This window comes from Onychostoma macrolepis, chromosome 20 (assembly GCF_012432095.1).
Source record: "Onychostoma macrolepis isolate SWU-2019 chromosome 20, ASM1243209v1, whole genome shotgun sequence".
Classification (NCBI taxonomy): domain Eukaryota; kingdom Metazoa; phylum Chordata; class Actinopteri; order Cypriniformes; family Cyprinidae; genus Onychostoma; species Onychostoma macrolepis.
The window spans coordinates 28,113,325-28,133,923 of NC_081174.1; the positions used below are offsets into that span (position 1 = coordinate 28,113,325).

Below are 20,599 nucleotides of genomic sequence, written 5' to 3' on the forward strand. Positions count from 1 at the left end.
AAAAAAAGAGGAAAAAGAAGCTTTAAGGATTCATCTAATTTTAATTTAGTATTTAGTGTTTGATAACTTTCTGCTGAAGGGCACAGGTAAGTATGACATTTATTATAATGGTTTTATTTGAAGATTGTTTTAAGTTCACTTAAATTAGACGCTATTTTTTAAAAGTCTAATAAATGTTCAAATTGATAGCTCTCAATTATACTGTAATGTTGAATGGCTATAGTAAATAAGTAAATAGGTAAATATTTGGGGGGGGGCAATTTTATAGAGAAATCAGTATTAATTGGTATCAGTGATACTGGCCTTCAGTCATAAAAAAAGATGCCATTAAACAAATATTAAAAAATATACTGTCGTTATGTTGTTTGTACATTAATTTGAAGATTGAATGTGAAATTGCAATATAAAAGTATATTTAAAAACTTTAATGTTAGGTGGGATTAAATGCGATTAATTAGTTAATTTTTCTTTAATCAATTGACAGCACTGGTATATACTGTATATATGTGTGTGTGTGTGTGTGTGTGTGTGAATATATTAAAATGCTAATAATATATTTAATAGAACAATTACATTTCTTATTCCTATTAGACTTTAAATATTTAAATATATTTAATTTCCTAATTTTTACAGATTTGTTTTCTTTTTAAATTGAAAAATTATTTTAGTTTTGATGACTGTTGTCAAATGTGTCTTTAAAAAATAAAAATATATATACACATATCGTTTGAATTTATATATATATATAAAAATATTGGCACCTTTGGTAAATATGATCAAAGAAGGCTATGAAAAGTAATCTGCATTGTTAATCCTTCTGATCTTTTATTTTAAAAATTCACAAAAATCTAACCTTTCATTGGATAATTGGACATTTTCATCATTGATATTCCCTAATTTCTCTTTTCATCTTTTAAATTTTCCTTTCTAAAATAGCCTACCGATTATATACATATTATATTTGTATATATAGTCCAGTTTTGTGGACATTCACACAAAGATCAGTCATTAGTCAGGTGGCGACAGCATTTGAACACTGGATTTACAAAAATCATTTCAGGTTTAAGAGGGGTTTCAAAATTGCATCAATTAGGCTACCGATGAACACATGCATTTTTATTTGAATTATTACTCTGTAGGTTTTTTAACCATGTATTATTAATTACAACTAATTAAAAAGTTGTTTCTTAGTTACATGTAATGCAGGCATTCCAAAACTTTTTGTCATCTAACTCTTATTCACCAAATATACTGTATTTGATTTAAGTACCCCTTAGATTTTAAAATAAATATCTCAATAATTAAGTAACACATTTGCATCCTCACGGTTTCTTTGATGTTGATTAATGATCACACTGCATGCAGGTATATAAAAATATTTCATCTTTTTTAGTAAGTGTTTTATTTAAAACAAAGACTATAGAAATGCAAAGACGGTTCACTCCTATACTTATGAATGGGAGGAATAGTCCCACCTTCTAAATGAAAGAGCCAAATTAATTAATTAATTAATTAATTAATTAATTAATACTTTTCATTAAACTCACAATCCCTCTGCAGTTCCTTACGAACCCTAGTTTGGGAATCCTTGATGTAATATAATGTTTAATGCACTTCATGTTGTAAATTACAATGAATGGAACAAGTTTTCTTACTCTTTGCATTTTTTACATCATTATGATACAAGATAATGCTATTTAAATCAATGTTTCAAGTTAAATCAAAAGTAATCTAAAAGTAATCTGATTATATTACCTAAAATGTGTAATGTAATGGATTACGTTACTGACTACAATTTGTGTCATGTAATCAGTAACAGATTGCAATTTGTATACAGAGCTGGGTAGATTACTTACAAATTGTAATCTGTTACTGATTACTGAACTTTACTGTTACTGAACCTTTGAATTAAAAAACTATATATATATATATATATATATATATATATATATATATAGATAGATAGATAGATAGACAGATAGATAGATAGATAGATAGATAGTTTTTTAATTCAAAGGTCACATTCAATAGAAAACTCACCTTCAATATTGCGACTCTTTTGTCTGACTTCATACATGAGTCTCTCTGAGGAAAACAAAACACAGCATCAACAATCACTGCTGTTCAAGTAGGAACAGTGTATGTGAAATGTGAAGCTGGTTTGCTGTGTGTGTGTGATACCTCGGGTTCCTTCATCAATAATCTCTTTGATTTTAGGTTTCTCGACACTGTTCTTCCTTGGTTTCTTGGCGGGGGGCGGAGCCGTGTATGCAGCGGCCTCAGGCTCCACCCACATCTCTGGATACACATCAGTATATGGGCTCCGCTCCGCTAGAGGACATGCACAAATACACACACAAATCTCATTAATATCGCAATTGTTTATACAAAAATATAATACAAACAATAATAAAATATATCAATATACAGTAGTGGTTAGAATTATTGGCACCCTTAGTAAATATGATCAAAGGCTGTGAAAATTAATCTGCATTGTTAATCCTTTTGATCTTTTATTTAAATTCACAAAAATCTAACCTTTCATTGGATAATAAGAATTTGAAATGGGGGGAAATATCATTATGAAATAAATGTTTTTCTCAAATACACGTTGGACACAATTATTGGCACCCCTAGAAATTCTTATGAGTAAAATATCTCTGAAGTATATTCCCAGTCATATTCACAATTTTGAGCACTCCAGGGTGATTATGAACATGAAATTATCCAGCCATGGCTTCCTGTTTCACAGAAATATAAATATTAGGGAAAACAAAGCCCAAATTCCCTTAATCATCCATCACAATGAGAAAAAACAAAGAATATATTTCTGATGTGCAGCAAAAGATAATTCAGCTTCACAAATTAGTGAAGTGGCTTTAAGAAAAGAGCTAGAGCAGTGAAAATTCCCATTTCCACCATCAGGGCAATAATTAAGAATTTCCAATCAACATAAAATGTTACGAAACTGCCTGGAAGAGGACGTGTGTCTATATCGTCCTAATGCACGGTGAGAAGGAGAGTTTGAGTGGCTAAAGACTATCTAAGGACCACAGCTGGAGAATTGCAGAAAATAGTTGAGTCTCGGGGTCAGAAAACCTTAAAAAAAAACCACATGTTGTTTGGGAGGGTTTCAAGAAAAATTCTCCTAGCTCATCCAAAAACAGTCTCCAGCATATTCAGTTATCAGACACGACTGGAACTTCAAATGGGACTGGCTTCTATGGTCAGATGAAACTAAAAAAATGAGCTTTTTAGCAGCAAACACTCAAGATGGGTTTGGTGAACACAGGGATAAAAAGTACCCCATGTGTACAATGAAATATACTGCTGTATTTTTGATGTTGTGGGCCTATATTTCTGCTGGAGGTCCTGGACATCTTGTTTAGACACATGGCATCATGGATTCTATCAAATACCAACAGATAAAAAATCAATAAGTGACTGACTCTGTTAGAAATCTTATAATGGGCCATGTTTGGATCTTCCAACCGGACAATAATCCAAACACAAACCTCAAAATCAACACAAAAATGGGTCACTGAGCACAAAACCAAGCTTCTGCTGACCATTCCAGTCCTCTGACCTGAACCCTGTAGAAAATGAGTGAACTGAAGAGAAGAAGCACCAACATGGAGCTGGGAATCTAAAGGGTCTGGAGTGATTCTGGATGAAGGAATGGTCTCTGATCTCTTGTCAGGTGTTCTCTAACCTCATCAGGCATTATAGGAGAACATTTAGAGCTGTTAAACTGGCAAATGGAGGTTTCAAAAAGTATTGAATAAAAGGGTGCCGTTAATTGTGGCCAATGTGTATTAGAGAAAAACATTTATTTCATAAGGATATTTCCCCCCCATTTTAAATTATTTTTATGCAATAAAAGGTTAGATTTTTGTGAAATTATTTAAATAAAATATCAAAAGGATTAACAATGCAGATTCATTTTCACAGCCTTCTTTGCTCATATTTACCAAGGTGCCAATATTTTTGGCCATGACTGTATAACAAATATCATTAATTAATTATTAAAATCATTAATTATAATTTATTATAATTATATAATTATAATTCATTAATTATTATCATTATAAAATATCATTAAAAATCTAAGAATAAAAAATAATACATTAAATAATAAACTATAATAAATTGCAATATTATTTTATTTATATTTAACTTATACCATAATATTTGTAGTAGTAATTAATTATAGTGATAAATAATTAACTCTCAGTAAACAATTATAAAAAAAATATTGATAAAAATGTTCATTTTAATAAAAACTGTTTCTTAAATAATAAAACTCTAATCTGGGCCTGTTGGATACATTACCTGGTGGCGGCTCCAGGCCTTTGGGACCGGAAGGGAGAAACCCAGTGCAGGCCCAATCAATCATCTGCTGCGTTTGCACTTCAATACTGTTCGTTGTGTCCGAGTCATCGGCGGACACACACACAGTGAACGGTTTACTAGCACGCACACTTGCCGTCTGAACACAGATCCACAAAAACAACATGAGAAAACACACACACGCACACAATAACACACACGACAGAGAAATATCATAACTTGCCTGTAAAACTTCATAGATGGCTTTTCTGTACATGGGCTGTTTGTTGTAGGTGGGCTGATGAAAAGACGTGCAAAATGTGCTCATGGGCAACAGCTTTTCTACACACACCTGACAGAGGAGAGGATGCTCATTATAAAGTCTCTTATCAGCACTCGTGAAGGATCCTGATTGGCCAACTGACTCACCACGGAGAATTTGCCATCTCCAAACCACATGACCCAGCGGGTGCCTTCAGCGGCCCGACTGCGACTCGCCATAAACCACGACACGATCCGGCCGGGCCACCAGGAGAATCCCCGCAGCTTCCCCCAGATCAGCTCTCCGATCCCGAACCCATGGCCGTCCTGAAACTCACAAAAACAAACGTCAGCGAAACCTCACATACTGCAGGTTACATGACAGCAAAACCTGATTCTTGATAAGAAGAGCTACTTTGCTGAATAACAACACTTATACACTCACAATAACAATTGTGTAACAACACAATTAGGGAACACAATAAAGCCTAAACATTTGTGTATCTTTTTCTATTATTTATTATTCAATTATTTAAAATGTTTTAAATGTTTAAAAGTCCAGAAATTAACTTGCAATTAATTTGTACACCCTTAGCTTACTGATATTAAATCAAATTTAAATCAATCTACTTTTAATTTTATTTTAAACAAGAGTTTATTTTGCACATCTACAGTGAGGGAAAAAATTATTTGATCCCCTGCTGATTTTGTACGTTTGCTCGCTGACAAAGAAATGATCAGTCTATAATTTTAATGGTAGGTTTATTTGAACAGTGAGAGACAGAATAACAAAACAATCCAGAAAAACACATTTCAAAAAAGTTATAAATTGATTTGATTTGCAATAAGTATTTGACCCCCTATCAATCAGCAAGATTTCTGGCTCCCAGGTGTCTTTTATACAGGTAAGGAGCTGAGATTAGGAGCACTCTCTTAAAGGGAGTTACCTGTATAAAAGACAACCTGTCCACAGAACCAATCAATCAATCAGATTCCAAACTCTCCACCATGGCCAAGACCAAACAACTGTCCAAGGATGTCAGGAACAAGATTGTAGACCTACACAAGGCTGGAATGGGCTACAAGACCCTCGCCAAGCAGCTCGCTGAGAAGGTAACAACAGTTTGTGCGATTAGTCAATCTGCCTCGGTCTGGGGCTCCATGCAAGATCTCACCTCGTGGAGTTTCAATGATCATGAGAACGGTGAGGAATCAGCCCAGAACTACACAGGAGGATCTTGTCAATGGTCTCAAGGCAACTGGGCCATAGTCACCAAGAAAACAATTGGTAACACACTACACCGTGAAGGACTGAAATCCTTCAGCACCCGCAAGGTCCCCCTGCTCAAGAAAGCATATGATGAGACCAAAATCGAGCTCTTTGGCATGAACTCAACTCGCCTTGTTTGGAGGAAGAGGAATGCTGCCTATGACCTCAAGAACACCATCCTCACCATCAAACATGGAGGTGGAAACATTTGGGGGACAGGACAACTGCACCGCATCAAAGGGACGATGGACGGGGCCATGTACTGCCAGGGCATTGAAGCCAGCCAGGGCATTGAAAAAGGGTCGTGGATGGGTATTCCAGCATGACAATGACCCAAAACACACGGCCAAGGCAACAAAGGAGTGGCTCAAGAAGAAGCACATTAAGGTCCTGGAGTGGCCGAGCTAGTCTCCAGACCTTAATCCCACAGCAAATCTGTGGAAGGAGCTGAAGGTTCGAGCTGCCAAATGTCAGCCTTGAAACCTTAAAGGGGTCATTGGATGCCCATTTTTCACAAGTTGATATGATTCTTTAGGGTCTTAATGAAAAGTCTATAACATACGTTGGTTAAAATTTCTCAATGATAGTGTAAAAAACACCTTTTTTACCCTGTCAAAATCAGCTCTGTTTTTAGCAAGCCATTCTAGTCCATGTTGCTTTGAATGCTAATGAGCTCTGCTGACCCCGCCCCTCTCTTCCGTGGGGTGACGAGCAGTACGGTTTACTTTAGCTGCAAAACTGGCTAACTTGCACGTTATTAGGAAAGGCAATTTGCAAAGATTCATAAAAACCCTAATACTCACTTCTACTGTAGATGAAGCTGGATCACGATTGATTCGTGCAAACATGGACGCATTTAGGCAGATTGGGGATCGGCGCATTCCCTTCAAAATGAAAGTAATGTTAATCCTATGTCTTTAGCGGCTCAGATGTCGGGAGTTAATGACGACTGCTATATTCATTATTACATCTTGTTTTCCCCTGCACCGGAGTCGACACAATGGCAGACAGCTCTCAGCTCACTCAGGGCGGGTCTAAGGTAAGACGGTCTTGTCAATCAACTATCGTGGGAGTGGCCTGTACAGAACTACATCATTCTGACAGGAACCTCAGAACGACCTGATTTGAGAAAAGTGATTTTAAAATAGTGATTTAAAAAAAAAAAACACTGGGTGGATTTTTATCATTATAGGATGGATGTGTACACACACTTCCAACACACATTTATGTTCAAACAACTTGTAAAGTGAATTTTGCATCCGATGACTCGGAGTGGGACAAAATCCCTCCTGAGATGTGTGCAAACCTGGTGGCCAACTACAAGAAACGTCTGACCTCTGTGACTGCCAACAAGGGTTTTGCTACCAAAAACATATCTGGCGAAGGGATCAAATACTTATTTCACTCATTAAAATGCAAATCAATTAATAACTTTTTTGAAATGCATTTTTCTGGATTTTTTGTTGTTATTCTGTCTCTCACTGTTCAAATAAACCTACCATTAAAATTATATACTGATCATTTCTTAGTCAGTGGGCAAACGTACAAAATCAGTAGGGGAACAAATAATTATTTCCCTCACTGTAATAAATATAAAAAATAAATAAATAAATAAAAAAATCGCGTCAAGTCATGAAATCCCAAAGTGTACCCTATTTAAACCAAATAAGAGCCATTATTTTTACGAGTGATCCATCAGTACAAATATTCACCTCATACTCCAGATCCATCTCTGAGGATCTTGCCATCACTTTGTTGCCGCCTGCAACGGGAGGTGGCTCGGGCGTCGTGGCGACCGTTGGGGAGGCGGGGTCAGTGTTCTGCTGCTGAGGGGTGGGTGTGGATGGGAGGTTGATGGCTGACTCCTCCTCCTTCTGAGAGCCCACAGCTGATTGGTCGTCCATTATGTCACTCATGGTGATCCCCAGTTGGGCCTTTTCCTCCTTAAAGACACAGAGGCACACAAACACCAAGGTGAAATAGAGACAAACACACAGGGTCTCAAAGGATTTTCACTCATATTGCTCGAGAAACGTCTTTATCTAAACATCTTTTTCCAGCAAGACAACAGACTAGTGTGTGTGTGTTTAGGTAAATATGGATTTGAAATCACTGTGGAAATGTAGCCTGGAGGTTTTTACTGTCATATGAGGACAAACTCTCAGTTAACACGAGACAGGATGTCTCTGTGCGTATTAAGACTCTTCTGAACCCTCCAGAATTACTGAGTGTCCTGGCAGAGAAGTCAATGAAACAAATGTTTGTTTACATGCATTGTAGAAATCCAACAGTTTCATTCATATTCCATATTCTTAATCTAATAATAAGCCTGGCATTGTGGATCACGAATACTGTTGGCTCTTTGACAAACTGCTTTGGATAAAAGCATCTGCTAAATGTATCTGAAAATGCATCTTCATAATTTTTCCATAGTCTTTTATTGCCGAAGCATGTTGAGTTACACTACCATTCAAAAGCCTGGGATTGGTAATTTTTTTACTGTGAGAAAGAAGACTTTTCTGCTCACCAAGGCTGCATTTATTTGATCAAAAACACAGTAAGAACAGCAAAATTGTAAAATATTTCCACCAATTAAAATAGCTGGTTTCTATCAGAATATTTTTTTAAATGTAATTTATTCTTGTGATGCAAAGCTGAATTTTCAGCATCATTACTCCAGTCTTCAGTGTCACATGATCCTTCAGAAATCATTCTGATTTGCTGCTCAAGAAGACTCTGTGATGCATTTTTTCAGGATTCTTTGAGTTCAAGAACAGCATTTATTTAAAACAGAAATCTTCGTAACATTATAAATGTCTTAACTCTCATTTTTGATCAATTTATTGCATCCTCACTGAATAGAAATATTAATTTCTTTCAAAAACATATCACGGACTCCAAAATTTCCAGCAGCAGTGTATGTCTATTGACACCACTGCCCACAGAAAGAAAGGTTACAAACAGCATCTCTTAAATATCTCAACTGCTTCCACAAGCCATTTTTTATAGTTAAATGTCAAAATACATTCTCATCTCCCAGTTAAATAAGTATACCGTTTACAGTATATATAAATATATATATTTTAAGTCCATTTAAAGCATTGCTCTGTCTGCTTGAGCATCTTGACAACCTAGAAAACTGTGAAAAATAAGTGTGCTTAATTGTTTTAAATGTGAACTTGTGGTGTACTTCAAATCCTAAAAGTATTTAAAAACTGTTCTTGCAGATAATATTGATTAAAATGGCACTTTACTGTAAGTGTAGTTTTCTATCATGACTGTTGCATACACTTTAATAAAGCGTACTTCGTAATAATGTCAAATTACGTTTTTTACTTTAAAGTCCATTTTAAATCATTATGTTAATAATCTTTTGCATTTATTAGAGGTGCCTGTGAAGCAAAGCATCACTATTGTTATCTTGCATACATATTATTCTGCACAAAACTTCGGCACGCAACTGTTCGTCACACCCAGGAAAAGGGCGTCAAATCATGCGGCTTACTGAGGAGAGGTGTGCTATGACTTTTTTTTAGCAATTGGGCATATGATGTTCACACAACGGGTAAAAAAAAAAAAAAATCGGGCAAAAAATCCCATAGAATTAACATTGGACCGAACTTTCTGACCATCAAAATGTCATGGAGACTTGGGGATGGGCACATTTGACTTGTCCTAGCAAGCAGCCAATAAATGGTAACATTTAAACTTTATAGCCATGCCCTAGCAAGCAGTTACCGCAACCTAGCAACAAGCCCATGGACTTCCATTTAAAAACCGGCGAGAGGTATATCTGTGGATCAGAACATTGTAGAGACAAGTGGGTGGCCTCTTTTGACTCAGACTGGAGTAGACTTTTTTTTTTATCACCATGGAAACTGTCTTTCCACGTCCTAACAACTATTTAGAACACCCTAGCAACCATATGGAAGCATAAATAAGGCATATGTTAACACCAGAACATCATAAGAGACGCAGGGTTTGACTCTTTTGGTTCGGTTAGACATTCAGTCTATTTTTTTTCACCCTAGTATCTGTCTAGCAACACCCTAGCAACCATTTACAGCAACCTAGCAACCACTGGGTAGCATAAATAAACCACATCTCAGCACCAGAACATCATGCAGACACAGGGATTGGCTCTTTTGATTCAGTCACACATCTAGTCTAATAGTTTTGCCCTGGACCCTAACAAACAAAGATTTATTACAAAATTTATTTCAAACGTACTCAATTGCAACTTTATCATTAAAAATGTGTAATTACAAATATATTTAAATGCCATGTGTTTGAATAGAAGTGACAAAGAATATTGAAGTTTACCATAAATGCTTGTCAATAAATTTCAAAGACAACAGAATTATGAAATTACATATAAACATGCACTTAAGTCCTACTCTCTTAAAGTTCAACCAATTTGCTGTTAATATAAATTTAAACTATATATTATATTTTGTAAATTATATGCAATATTAACATTCAGTTTCGAATTAAGTATATGCTTTTAAAGTATGTTATTTCCTTAATAAAAGTCCCTCTTGTTAAAAGTATGCTAAAGTGTAATTTTTCACAAGGATACACTTGATGTTCCAGACATCTCCGCAGTTTCATTCTCAATGCTTCTGCTTCTGCTTCTTTTGTAACAACTGTATGAGAGACAGTGAAACTTTGATTTCTTCAAGCAGCTGTTGGTTTCTCTTGAGTGACCTTTTGCAGGAAGGACACAAGCGCCTCATATGACCTTCAACCCCACTAAACGGCCAACCGTATAGCAGCTAATCACACCGAAACACAGAGACGTAAAATACAGAAGACTGGCCTGTTTGACGGGTCAGTGGAGACACATAAACTCACCGCGGTCCTGCATACATTTCACATGAGGGATGGAAGCAGAAGATAGACCTGGCATTGACATCCATCTCTGATGCTCAGAGCTAAATACAGGTTTAAACAGGGTGCAAATCGTTTGGCGAGCTGAACACAAAGCTCAATCAGATGAATAAATCACATATGCAAATGTGTCATGTTTTTGCCGTCTGTGTTGCTGATTACAGACTTGTAATTAGCTTTACAAATTTCAAGTTCAAGAACATGAACACACATATACTCAAACCCTAGTGAGCGATCTCACCTTTTTTTTTTTTAAGGAATCAATATTTGTATTTAGCAAGGATGCATTAAATTGATCAAAAGTGACATTTATAATGTAAAAAATATATATTTCAAAGAAATGCTGCTCTTTTGAACTTTATATTTATTAAGGAATCCTGCCAAAAAGGATCATTGTTTCAACACAGATATGAAGCAGCACAACGGTTTTTCAGCACTGACAATACAAATAAAATGTGACACTAAAGACTGACGTAATGATGCTGAAAATTCAGTTTTCCATAACAGGAATACATTCAAATTTTAAATATATTCAATTAGAAAACAGTTATTTTTTATTTGGTTATGATCTTTCACAATATTACTCTTTACTGTATTTTTAATCAAATAAATGCAGCCTTGTTGAGCATAAGAGACTTCTTTCAAAAAACATGGTAGTGTATATAATAATTTTACTTCTCTATCACAAATGAATGGTTTGAAGTCTTATTGAGCACTATGATTTCTCTCATTCATTTTTATATGATTATTCTGTCTCCTCAAATCATCTCTGGTAAAAGAGTTTGATGTTAGCATGCTGCAACATAATACATAATTATGATAAACAAACACATAAAATTATTGGGTAAAATAACCCATTTCCAATTAAATTAATCATTTTTTTCAATCAGAAATGTTCACTAGGCAGTGCATTCTGGGAGTGCATCATTTGTGATGAATACATGCGATGCTGCCTTAGAATTTGGCCAAAATTTTAGAAGGCAGCATAACGTCACCGCCTACCTTTTGGAAACTTCTCTTCATTCGAACCGAAACGCACTTTAAAATACTGCCTAAATAGGCAGCTCACTAGGTTTTGGAACAGATCTACTATCTGAATCAGATTGTTGGTCCTCTTCTAGTCGTGTCTCCATGACGTTATAGTGGTTGTGTTGGTAGTTACCCAGCAGCCCTTTGGCAAACGGCCCAGTGCACCCTGGGAAATGCGGTTTTTAACAGATTACCTAATTTCCTGCTGCAGTCCACATTGGCGTGCTATAAATGGCAACAGTGTTTCCATGTACCGACACATAGAAACCATTTGCAAACTTCTTGTGTAAAGTGTGTGAACATCTCCCACTATGACCTGAACACGCCCTCTGACCCCTCGGCCTCTGCGACGACCCTTGGCTTTACGACGAGTTTCAAGAGCTGAGAGCTTTATGATCGTGATCCAGGCGTGAACGACCTCTGACCCCAACCTCACCGTGACCCTAAAGCCTCTCAGGCTAATTTCTATACAAAAGTCACTCCTTTTCGTAAAGAATTTAGACACTTTATCAACCACAGTTTGGGGTCAGTTAAGAGTTTTTGAAAGAAGTCTCTTCTGCTCACCAAGGCTGCGTTTATTTGATCAAAAATACAGTAAAAACAGTAATACTGTGAAATATTACAATTACTGATTTGCTGGAAACCTTAATACATTTTTTTCCAGGATTATTTGATGACTAGAAAGTTCATAAGAACAGCATTTATTTGAAATAGAAACCTTTTGTAACATTATAAATGCATTTACTGTCACTTTTGATCACTTTGAGGAATCCTTGCTGAATTAAAGTATTCATTTCTTTAAAAAAAATATCTTACTGACTTCAAAATTTTACAAATATGCATATATCTCTAGCTTAATCAATGCAATATGAGGAAATGAAAATGTATAAATATATATGATTGTATTGGCACAAGGCTTAAATACACTGAACATTCTACACAGTGTCCTAACCAGCAACGCAATACATTTCCAGCAACAACTAATTCAATGTCACGCCCCTGGACTGTTTTTGTTGTGGTTTTGCTCCCCATGAGCTCCGTGACCCAGTTTCTGTCTCCCTCTTGTTGATTGTGCATTGAATCCAGGTGTGTCTAGTCGTTAGTCCCTAATTGTCTGCGTATTCAAAGAGTGTTCAGTTCCCTGTTTGTTTGTCCGGCGTCTGTCGTCATTCCTGTGTGCTACGTGTGAGTTTCCTGGATTAAAGTCTGTTATTTGTAATTCATTCCACGTCTCCGTGTTTCCTCTTTCCTCGCTCCCTCAAAGTAGCGGACCGTGACAAAATACCGGACCGATTACGGTTAATTTATTTGCATTTTTCCCATCATTTGTTTTCCGTTTTTGTACAGTGTTTTTTGTTTCCGTTGTGGTTCCCCATGGATCCCCTCATTTGCCCCGAATTCCTCCTCCTCCTGCTGGAGCAGGGGAACAAAGTTCTCGAGGACCATACTAGACTGTTCCTGTTGGTAACAAACATCACCAGCTACCCGGACGATGCACTGTCGTCCGAAAATGGTCCATGAGAGGAATTCGCCGCCTTAGTGGAGTGGACTCTGGCTTCCTCGCCTCCACCATCACCCTCATCCCTCTGGCTCCACCTTGGTCGGGTGTCCTTGGTCCTCAGTCGCTCCGGCTCCACCGCGGATCTCCGGAGCTCCGCCTCAGTCGCCAGAGCCCTAGGCTCCAACCTGGCCCCCCGGATCCTCGGCATCCCCCTGGCTCGTTGGCTCTCCGTCTCCGCCCCAGGCTCCTCCGCCACCTGCTCCGCCACCGTTGGTTGGCCCACTGGAGTCGGTGGCCATGCCTCCTCCCTCCGTCGGCTCCACCGTGGGTCGACATTATGGCTGTGGCCTAGGCCCAACTGGGCTCCTCCCTCCTTCGTCGCCTCCCTGGACTCTTTGTTGTGGTTTTGCTCCCCATGTGCTCCGTGACCCAGTTTCTGTCTCCCTCTTGTTGATTGTGCATTGAATCCAGGTGTGTCTAGTAGGGGTTGAACGACTTCTGATTTTTTGAAGTCGACTTTTATGTGATGAAAGTCGATTCGAAGTCGACTAGTCGCTGATGACGTCATTAATGAACAAATAAGTCTGGAGCTGTGACAAACATCTTGTGCACAGCTATGGCATATGATACAGTGCTGCCCACATGGCAACAGCTCATTTTATCAGTTCTTTTGTCTTTAGGTCGTTATATTTCTCACAGATTTCTGCTCGTTTTAAATCAGATACAGATAAAGTAGCACAGTAAAGATTACATTCATATATGAATGCATTAGTGAGAGCAAATAAGAAATGTATGCTTGAACTTTTTAGTTTCTAAGCTATTTCACTGAGAAATCACAGAACAGTGTTGACAATACATTTCCGCGCTGAATGATTCTGTGCGCACGATCTGCACGTGATGTACGAGCTACTGTCTGTAGCCTATGTGTGTGCGTTACAGTGCAGCAGCGCATTAGATTAGAACAGCGATTAATTTACCTGTACAATAAGCCGTTTAAAACGTGCATTCTCCCATTGAATGTCGAGCATCCAGTAATATAATCACCCATGTCTTGTGGAGCGCTTTCAGAGTATGCATTTAGTTGTCATTTTAACTGTTTGGAAACGGAGCGTAAATGTGGAAGTCCTTCAAAGATTTCTCATCCTGTTGCGCCCTCTATAGGACCAGCGACTAGTTGACGTCAAGCTTAAACGTCATGGCAGAGCATTGAAGTCGACTAGTCGATTAGTCGGTGCAACCCCTAGTGTCTAGTCGTTAGTCCCTAATTGTCCGTGTATTTAAAGAGTGTTCAGTTCCCTGTTTCTTTGTCTGGTGTCTATCGTCATCCCTGTGTGCTACATGTGAGTTTCCTGGATTAAAGCCTGTTATTTGTAATTTATTCCACGTCTCTGTGTATCCTCATTCCTCGCTCCCTCACAGTAGCGGACCGTGACATTCAAAGCCAATCAGAAAATATTTGATGTTTGATATGCAGCTAATATACAGATTTTAGTCCAATGAGATCTCATGATGTATGGGACTAACCTGTGCAACGTGACAGAAACAGACACCCAGTAACTGACAAAACATCAGTGATTTATAATTCGTTGCTCTATTGCAGAGATTCACAAACTTTTTGGCCATCTGAACCATCTGCCCATTTTCCACAAGTTGATCTGATTCTTTATGGTCTTAATGAAATGTCTATAACATACTTTGGTTAAAGGGGTCCTTTTACACTTTTAGAATTTTAGTCAGTGTGTAGTGTGTATGTTTGCGCATAAAAAGATCTACAAATTTACAAATCTCAAAGTCCACTACAAAGGGAGATATTTCTTTTTTTTTTTAAATCCCTCTTTAAGAACTGCAACGAAAGGCTCGTTTGGACTACAAAGTTGTTTTCCTGTATTTGTGATATCACAAAGTGGTCCATTAGAATATCATTAAAATAAATCCCGCCTACGGAAATTCTAATGGTTGGCGGGTGGGGAGAATGCTTGGTTGAGCACTGCACGTTTCAAAATCGAAACCCGGTGCAGGTGTTTTTATATGGCTGTATTTCTGAAGGAAACCGACTGTCATGCCATTTCATCTTGCATGTAATGTCTGATAAAGCAGTGTTTGTGAGTGGAGCTCTGCTTTGTGTACAGCGTTACAGGGGAAACCTCGCTCTCTATGCCTCCACAAATAGTGCAACTCTGTGGGAATATGGTATAAATAAATTCAACTGTATAACAGTTTCACTGCAATTCATGTTATAATGTTAGAATTAAAGAAAAATAAACATAATACAATTACTGTTGAACTTGTCTGTACATAGTAAATGCAGTTATTTTTAAGCTGTTGTTGACATCCTAAAACGTGATTTAGCCACAAAACAACAATAACGTTACCACTTTAATATGTCTTGCAATATCCGTGCGTACAAAGGTTCTGCGCGATCCTCTTGTTCAATATTCTTGGGGTCTGAATTGATATGGCAATATTGACGAGCTTGCTGCTTTGGCAAGGGGCGGGGCAGTACTGAAACGCCATCCAAGCTGTTCGCCAATCACAACACAATGGGACAGCTAACCAATCACAACACATTTAGTTTTTCAGAAGGCGGGCCTTCATCAAACCCGGAACTAATCAAGCCGTTTGTGCCAGGCTGGGGAGAAAGGTATTGTAATAATGTAAATTATGTGAAAAATAATGCGATTTTCAAACCACCAAGCATGAGCGCATGTTCTAGTACACGCCCAAAACAAAATCAGGACTTTGTAGAAGAGCATAATAGGGCCCCTTTAAAATTTCTCAATGGTAGTGTAAAAAACACCTTTTTTACCCTGTCAAAATCAGCTCTGATTTCATCAAGCCATTCTAGTCCAAGTTGCTTTAAATACTAATGAACTCTGCTGACCCCGTCCCTCTCTTCCATGGGGTGACGAGCAGTACCGTTTACTTTAGCCACGAAACTGGCCAACTAGTACATTATTAGGAAAGGCGATTTGCAAAGATTCATAAAAACCCTTATACTCACTTCTACTGTAAACGAAGCTGGATCACAAATGATTCGTGCGAACATAGACGCATTTAGGCAGATCGGGGATCGGCGCATTCCCTTCAAAATGAAAATAACGTTAATCCTCTGCGTCTTCAGCGACTCAGATGTCAGGAGTAAATGACGACTGCTATATTCATTATTACATCCAACAACAAAACACCTCAATTGCTTAATCGGAGACATTTTGTCTTCCCCTGCACTGGAGTCAACACAATGGCGGACAGCTCTCAGCTCACTTGGGACGGCCTTGTCAATCAACTATCGTGGGAGCGGGCTGTACAGAACTACGTCATTCTGACAGGAACCTCAGAACAGCCTAATTTGAGAAAGGGGATTTTAAAATAGGGATTTAAAAAAAAAAACACTGGGTGGATTTTTATCATTACAGGATGGATGTGTACACACACTTCCAACACACATTTATGTTCAAACAACTTGTAAAGTGAATTTTGCATCCGATGACGCCTTTAAGCTTACATTTTTTGATTAAACTAATTATGCCGTATAACGTTGCCTGCAGTTTCCTTACAAAACCTCTGGTGTTCATGAACCTCAGTTTGAGAAACTCAACTTTATCGCATCATGGTGTGAGAATTTAGTCAAATTCCTCACACACAGACACAGACAATTTAAACCTTTTCAGCTCAAAGTGACCATCAACGTCATTCAAAAATGAATAAATGCATTAAACATACAGTATGGAAAAGCAAAAAACAAACAAAACTTGCAACCAGTGTATACAGAAGTCCAATAGCACATAACCACTCTCTCCATGTTCAGGATAGAACACTAACAGTACTACTTCTTAAATTATGCAATGTGTATACTATGGACAGTATGCATTTTTTTTACTACTGCATGTGTCAAAGTACTCAGTACACAACAGCATACCACACTATATTCCACAATGCAACATGTTTGACTTGACCTTCCATTTCTATTGTATAATTAACTGATTTTTGACATCTTGACTCATTATATGATCTGACTGTCAAAACATATTACATGCAAAATAAAATAACGAGGTCATTATTTAGCATGCTACTGTTTAAATGTTTATCAGTTCTACACTTTAAAAATAAAGGTTCTTTATTGGGTTTGATGGTTCCACAAAGATTCGTTAACATCTATGGAAGCTTTCCCCACACAAAAGCTTCTTTATAGTAGAACAATGTCCTTTAGATTTTTTAAATGTTCTTCAGACTAAGAAAAAATGGTTCTTTTAAAGAACTGTTGACTGAAAGGTTCTTTAATGAACCAAAATAGTTCTTCTATGGTACCGCTGCAGAAACCTCGTTTTAGAACCTTCATTTTAAGAGTGTAATGCATACTGTTACACATACAAAAAATAGACAGTATATAGTATATACTGCACAGTGTACACTAGTATCTATTAAAGCTACAGAGCTACAGTTTTATGTTTGGTTTAAAACGACACACACACTTATGAAACAGCCAATTCAGCATTTTCTACCTTCATTCTCTGTGCAAAACACACATACACACACACACACACGTATCAGTAAATGTGTCTTTTCCACACAGTGCACACATACCCACACACGCCGCTGTGTCTGATCGGCCGTCCCGCTCAGGTAGCTGTGTGTGTGCATGTGTGTACGCAGGCAAAAAGACACTTTTAAATCAGAAAGGGGGGAGACACACGCACAATGTCTTTGTTTGGGAATCGCTGGTCACGTGACTTGGCGCTGATTGGTCACAGAGGGTTTGCAAAAACCGGGACCAGAGGGGCGTCTGCCGCAAAACGAGACACTGAAAGAGAGCAGAGCGCCGACCACAGAAAAAAGAGAAATAAGAGTGTGTGTGTGTGTGTGTGTGTGAGAGAGAGTGTGTGTGAGTTTAGATTAGTTAATGATTGATTTCTTCCCCGGGAAAGATTTTACTAGACATTTCGACTGTCTCTGTTACAGAGAAACATGGAAAGGTTCAATTAAGCCACGATTTATGAGCCTAGAATGAATGAGAGACACACACACACACACACACACACACACACACACACACACAGAGGAAACTCCTTAAGGAAATATAAAAGAAAACACTATTACAAATAATTACGTTATTCTTTATAGTGTCTTCATAAACTAAACCGCTTCACACACCATGTGCGATTCTCTCAAACACACACACACACATATACACAAACACACACATGTTTGTAATCAGGTCTTCGTGAAGCGCCGTAGCAGCGCTGCGCCAGAGTTTGATGAGATCCAGAGGCTGCAGTGGGCGGGATCTCTGCGACCCAAGAGAAACGGCCCTCGCTGGGTGAGCCGAGGACACGGCAGCCCCTGAAAACCCCTGCGGCCCCGGATAAACACACGCTTTAGTACTTCATCACACAAAACACTCATACAGACCACCTTTGTTATCTATTACTAGGGCTGTTTTTAGCATTCTAACTAATATTACCCATTAGCAGGTCACCAAAACATGGTTAAAACAGAGCTAGGAGTACTACACTCTTAAAAACAAAGGCTCTTTATTGGTGTTGATGGTTCCATGAAGAATCTTTAACATCCATGGAACGTTTCCAGTCCACAAAAGTTCCTTTAAAGTGGAAAAAGGTTCTTTAGAATTTTAAAACAATTATTTTTTTAACTGTTCACTGAATGGTTCTTTAGGGAACCAAAACTGGTTCTTTTATGACATCACTGTGAAAAGCCCCTTTGGAACCTTTTATTTTCTAATTGGTAGCTGAAAGCATAATCAAATTAGTGGAAATAATTCATAAATGAACACGCAGACTGTTTATTTATGATTCAGTGCAAATCTGTGGAGCGAAATTCACATGGTCTAGAACACAAGCGCTTAGAGAGCAGAATTATTTTTTGTATAAATGGTCGTATTATACTATGAGACTCGTGTAAAGGACCACCCAGAGTCCGTTCACGGGCCGTTTGATGCATATTGAACACAAAATGGCAAGCTCAAATCTGATTAGCAGGGCTTTATGCAATTTCCAGGAGTCAGGGTACACCGCTTTTCATCAGTCTGACAGGAGACAAAGTCGTGTTTATAAAGTTAAGATACAGTGAGAGCTTTTGAGGAAGAACTAGTTGCTAGATTTGCAAAAGCTTGTCAGGTTTTTACTCTGAGGAACTTAGTAGCACATAAATTAGATACTAGAACTACAATGGCACAGACACTACTATTTAAAATTTTGGGGTCGGTAAGATTGTGTTTTTGAAAGAAACCTCTTTACGCTCATCAAGGCTTTACGTTTTTGAAATGCTTTGAAAGAAACCTCATACACTCAAAGCTGCATTTATTTAACCAAATACATATTACAATTTAAAATACCTGTCTTCTTTTTGGATATATTGTAAAATGTCATTTATTCTTGTGATGCAACGCTGAATTTCCAGCTTCTTTACTCCAGTCTTCAGTGTCACATGATCCTTCAGAAATTATTCTAATAAGCTGATTTGCTGCTCAAAAACATTTCTTATTATTTTCAGTGTTGATGCAATAAGAAATATGAACCGTGATACTTTTTTTTCAGGATTCTTTGATGAAAGTTCAAAAGAACAGAATTTATTTGAAACAGAAATCTTCTGTAATAGCTAAATGTCTTTACTGTCACTTTTGATCAGTTTAATGCATCCTTGCTGAATAAAAGCATAAAAAACATACTAGCCCCAAACTTATGAATGGTAGTGTAAAAACTGATAAATGTATTTGCATAAACGTATGTAAACACACAAACCATTCCTGTCAAAAGGCAACACACAAACTATTTAAAACTATTACTTACATGTTTGAGACTTATTTGAATAGGAAGTAAATGCTAAACAAATTAAAACCATTGCCCTGCTCAACACACTCGCACAGCACACACACCTCTACAGGAAACAGGGCCTCACAGTGTGGCCAAGCACTCTACTACTACAAACACACACACACACGCGGCTGTGAGACAAGTAGACGTATTTTAGTGAACCCAACCCAACTGACTTTCCACTGATGTTCACTTTCCGCTTACTTCAATGGACAAAACACACACACCAGAACAGTATGCATTCAACTCAAGAGTTTAGAATACATACCACTCAACATTGTACTAAATTGTTTTCCATTCCTTATAAACACACTCATTTGTATCATTCAGAAGCTCATACTGAAGGATGTGAGTTTTCCATACAAGTTTTCCATATCGAGTCATGATATTTGAGGTCAAAATAAGGTAAAAAAAAAAAAATTACAAATACATATTAAACATGCACAGATGAATCGTTCACAATAAGATCTGTAACATGCATTCAGAAAACAG

At 37.6% G+C, this 20,599-nt stretch overlaps 1 protein-coding gene across 5 annotated transcripts in view; it reads right to left on the bottom strand.

Annotated features, from left to right (window-relative positions):
- Positions 1-20,599, bottom strand: part of dnmt3aa (DNA (cytosine-5-)-methyltransferase 3 alpha a) — a 55,684-nt gene that overhangs the window by 13,612 nt on the left and 21,473 nt on the right. For 4 of the 5 annotated variants that reach the window (XM_058755492.1, XM_058755491.1, XM_058755494.1 and 1 more), the window contains 6 exons: positions 7,573-7,803; positions 4,759-4,917; positions 4,574-4,681; positions 4,333-4,489; positions 2,182-2,331; positions 2,041-2,085 (listed from right to left, as the gene is read on the bottom strand). In XM_058755492.1, coding sequence (XP_058611475.1) covers positions 2,041-2,085; positions 2,182-2,331; positions 4,333-4,489; positions 4,574-4,681; positions 4,759-4,917; positions 7,573-7,803 — 850 coding nt within the window. Of the gene's footprint in view, positions 1-2,040; positions 2,086-2,181; positions 2,332-4,332; positions 4,490-4,573; positions 4,682-4,758; positions 4,918-7,572; positions 7,804-11,752; positions 11,909-20,599 lie in introns of those variants that run through there. The other variant, XM_058755495.1, reaches the window with a different exon arrangement.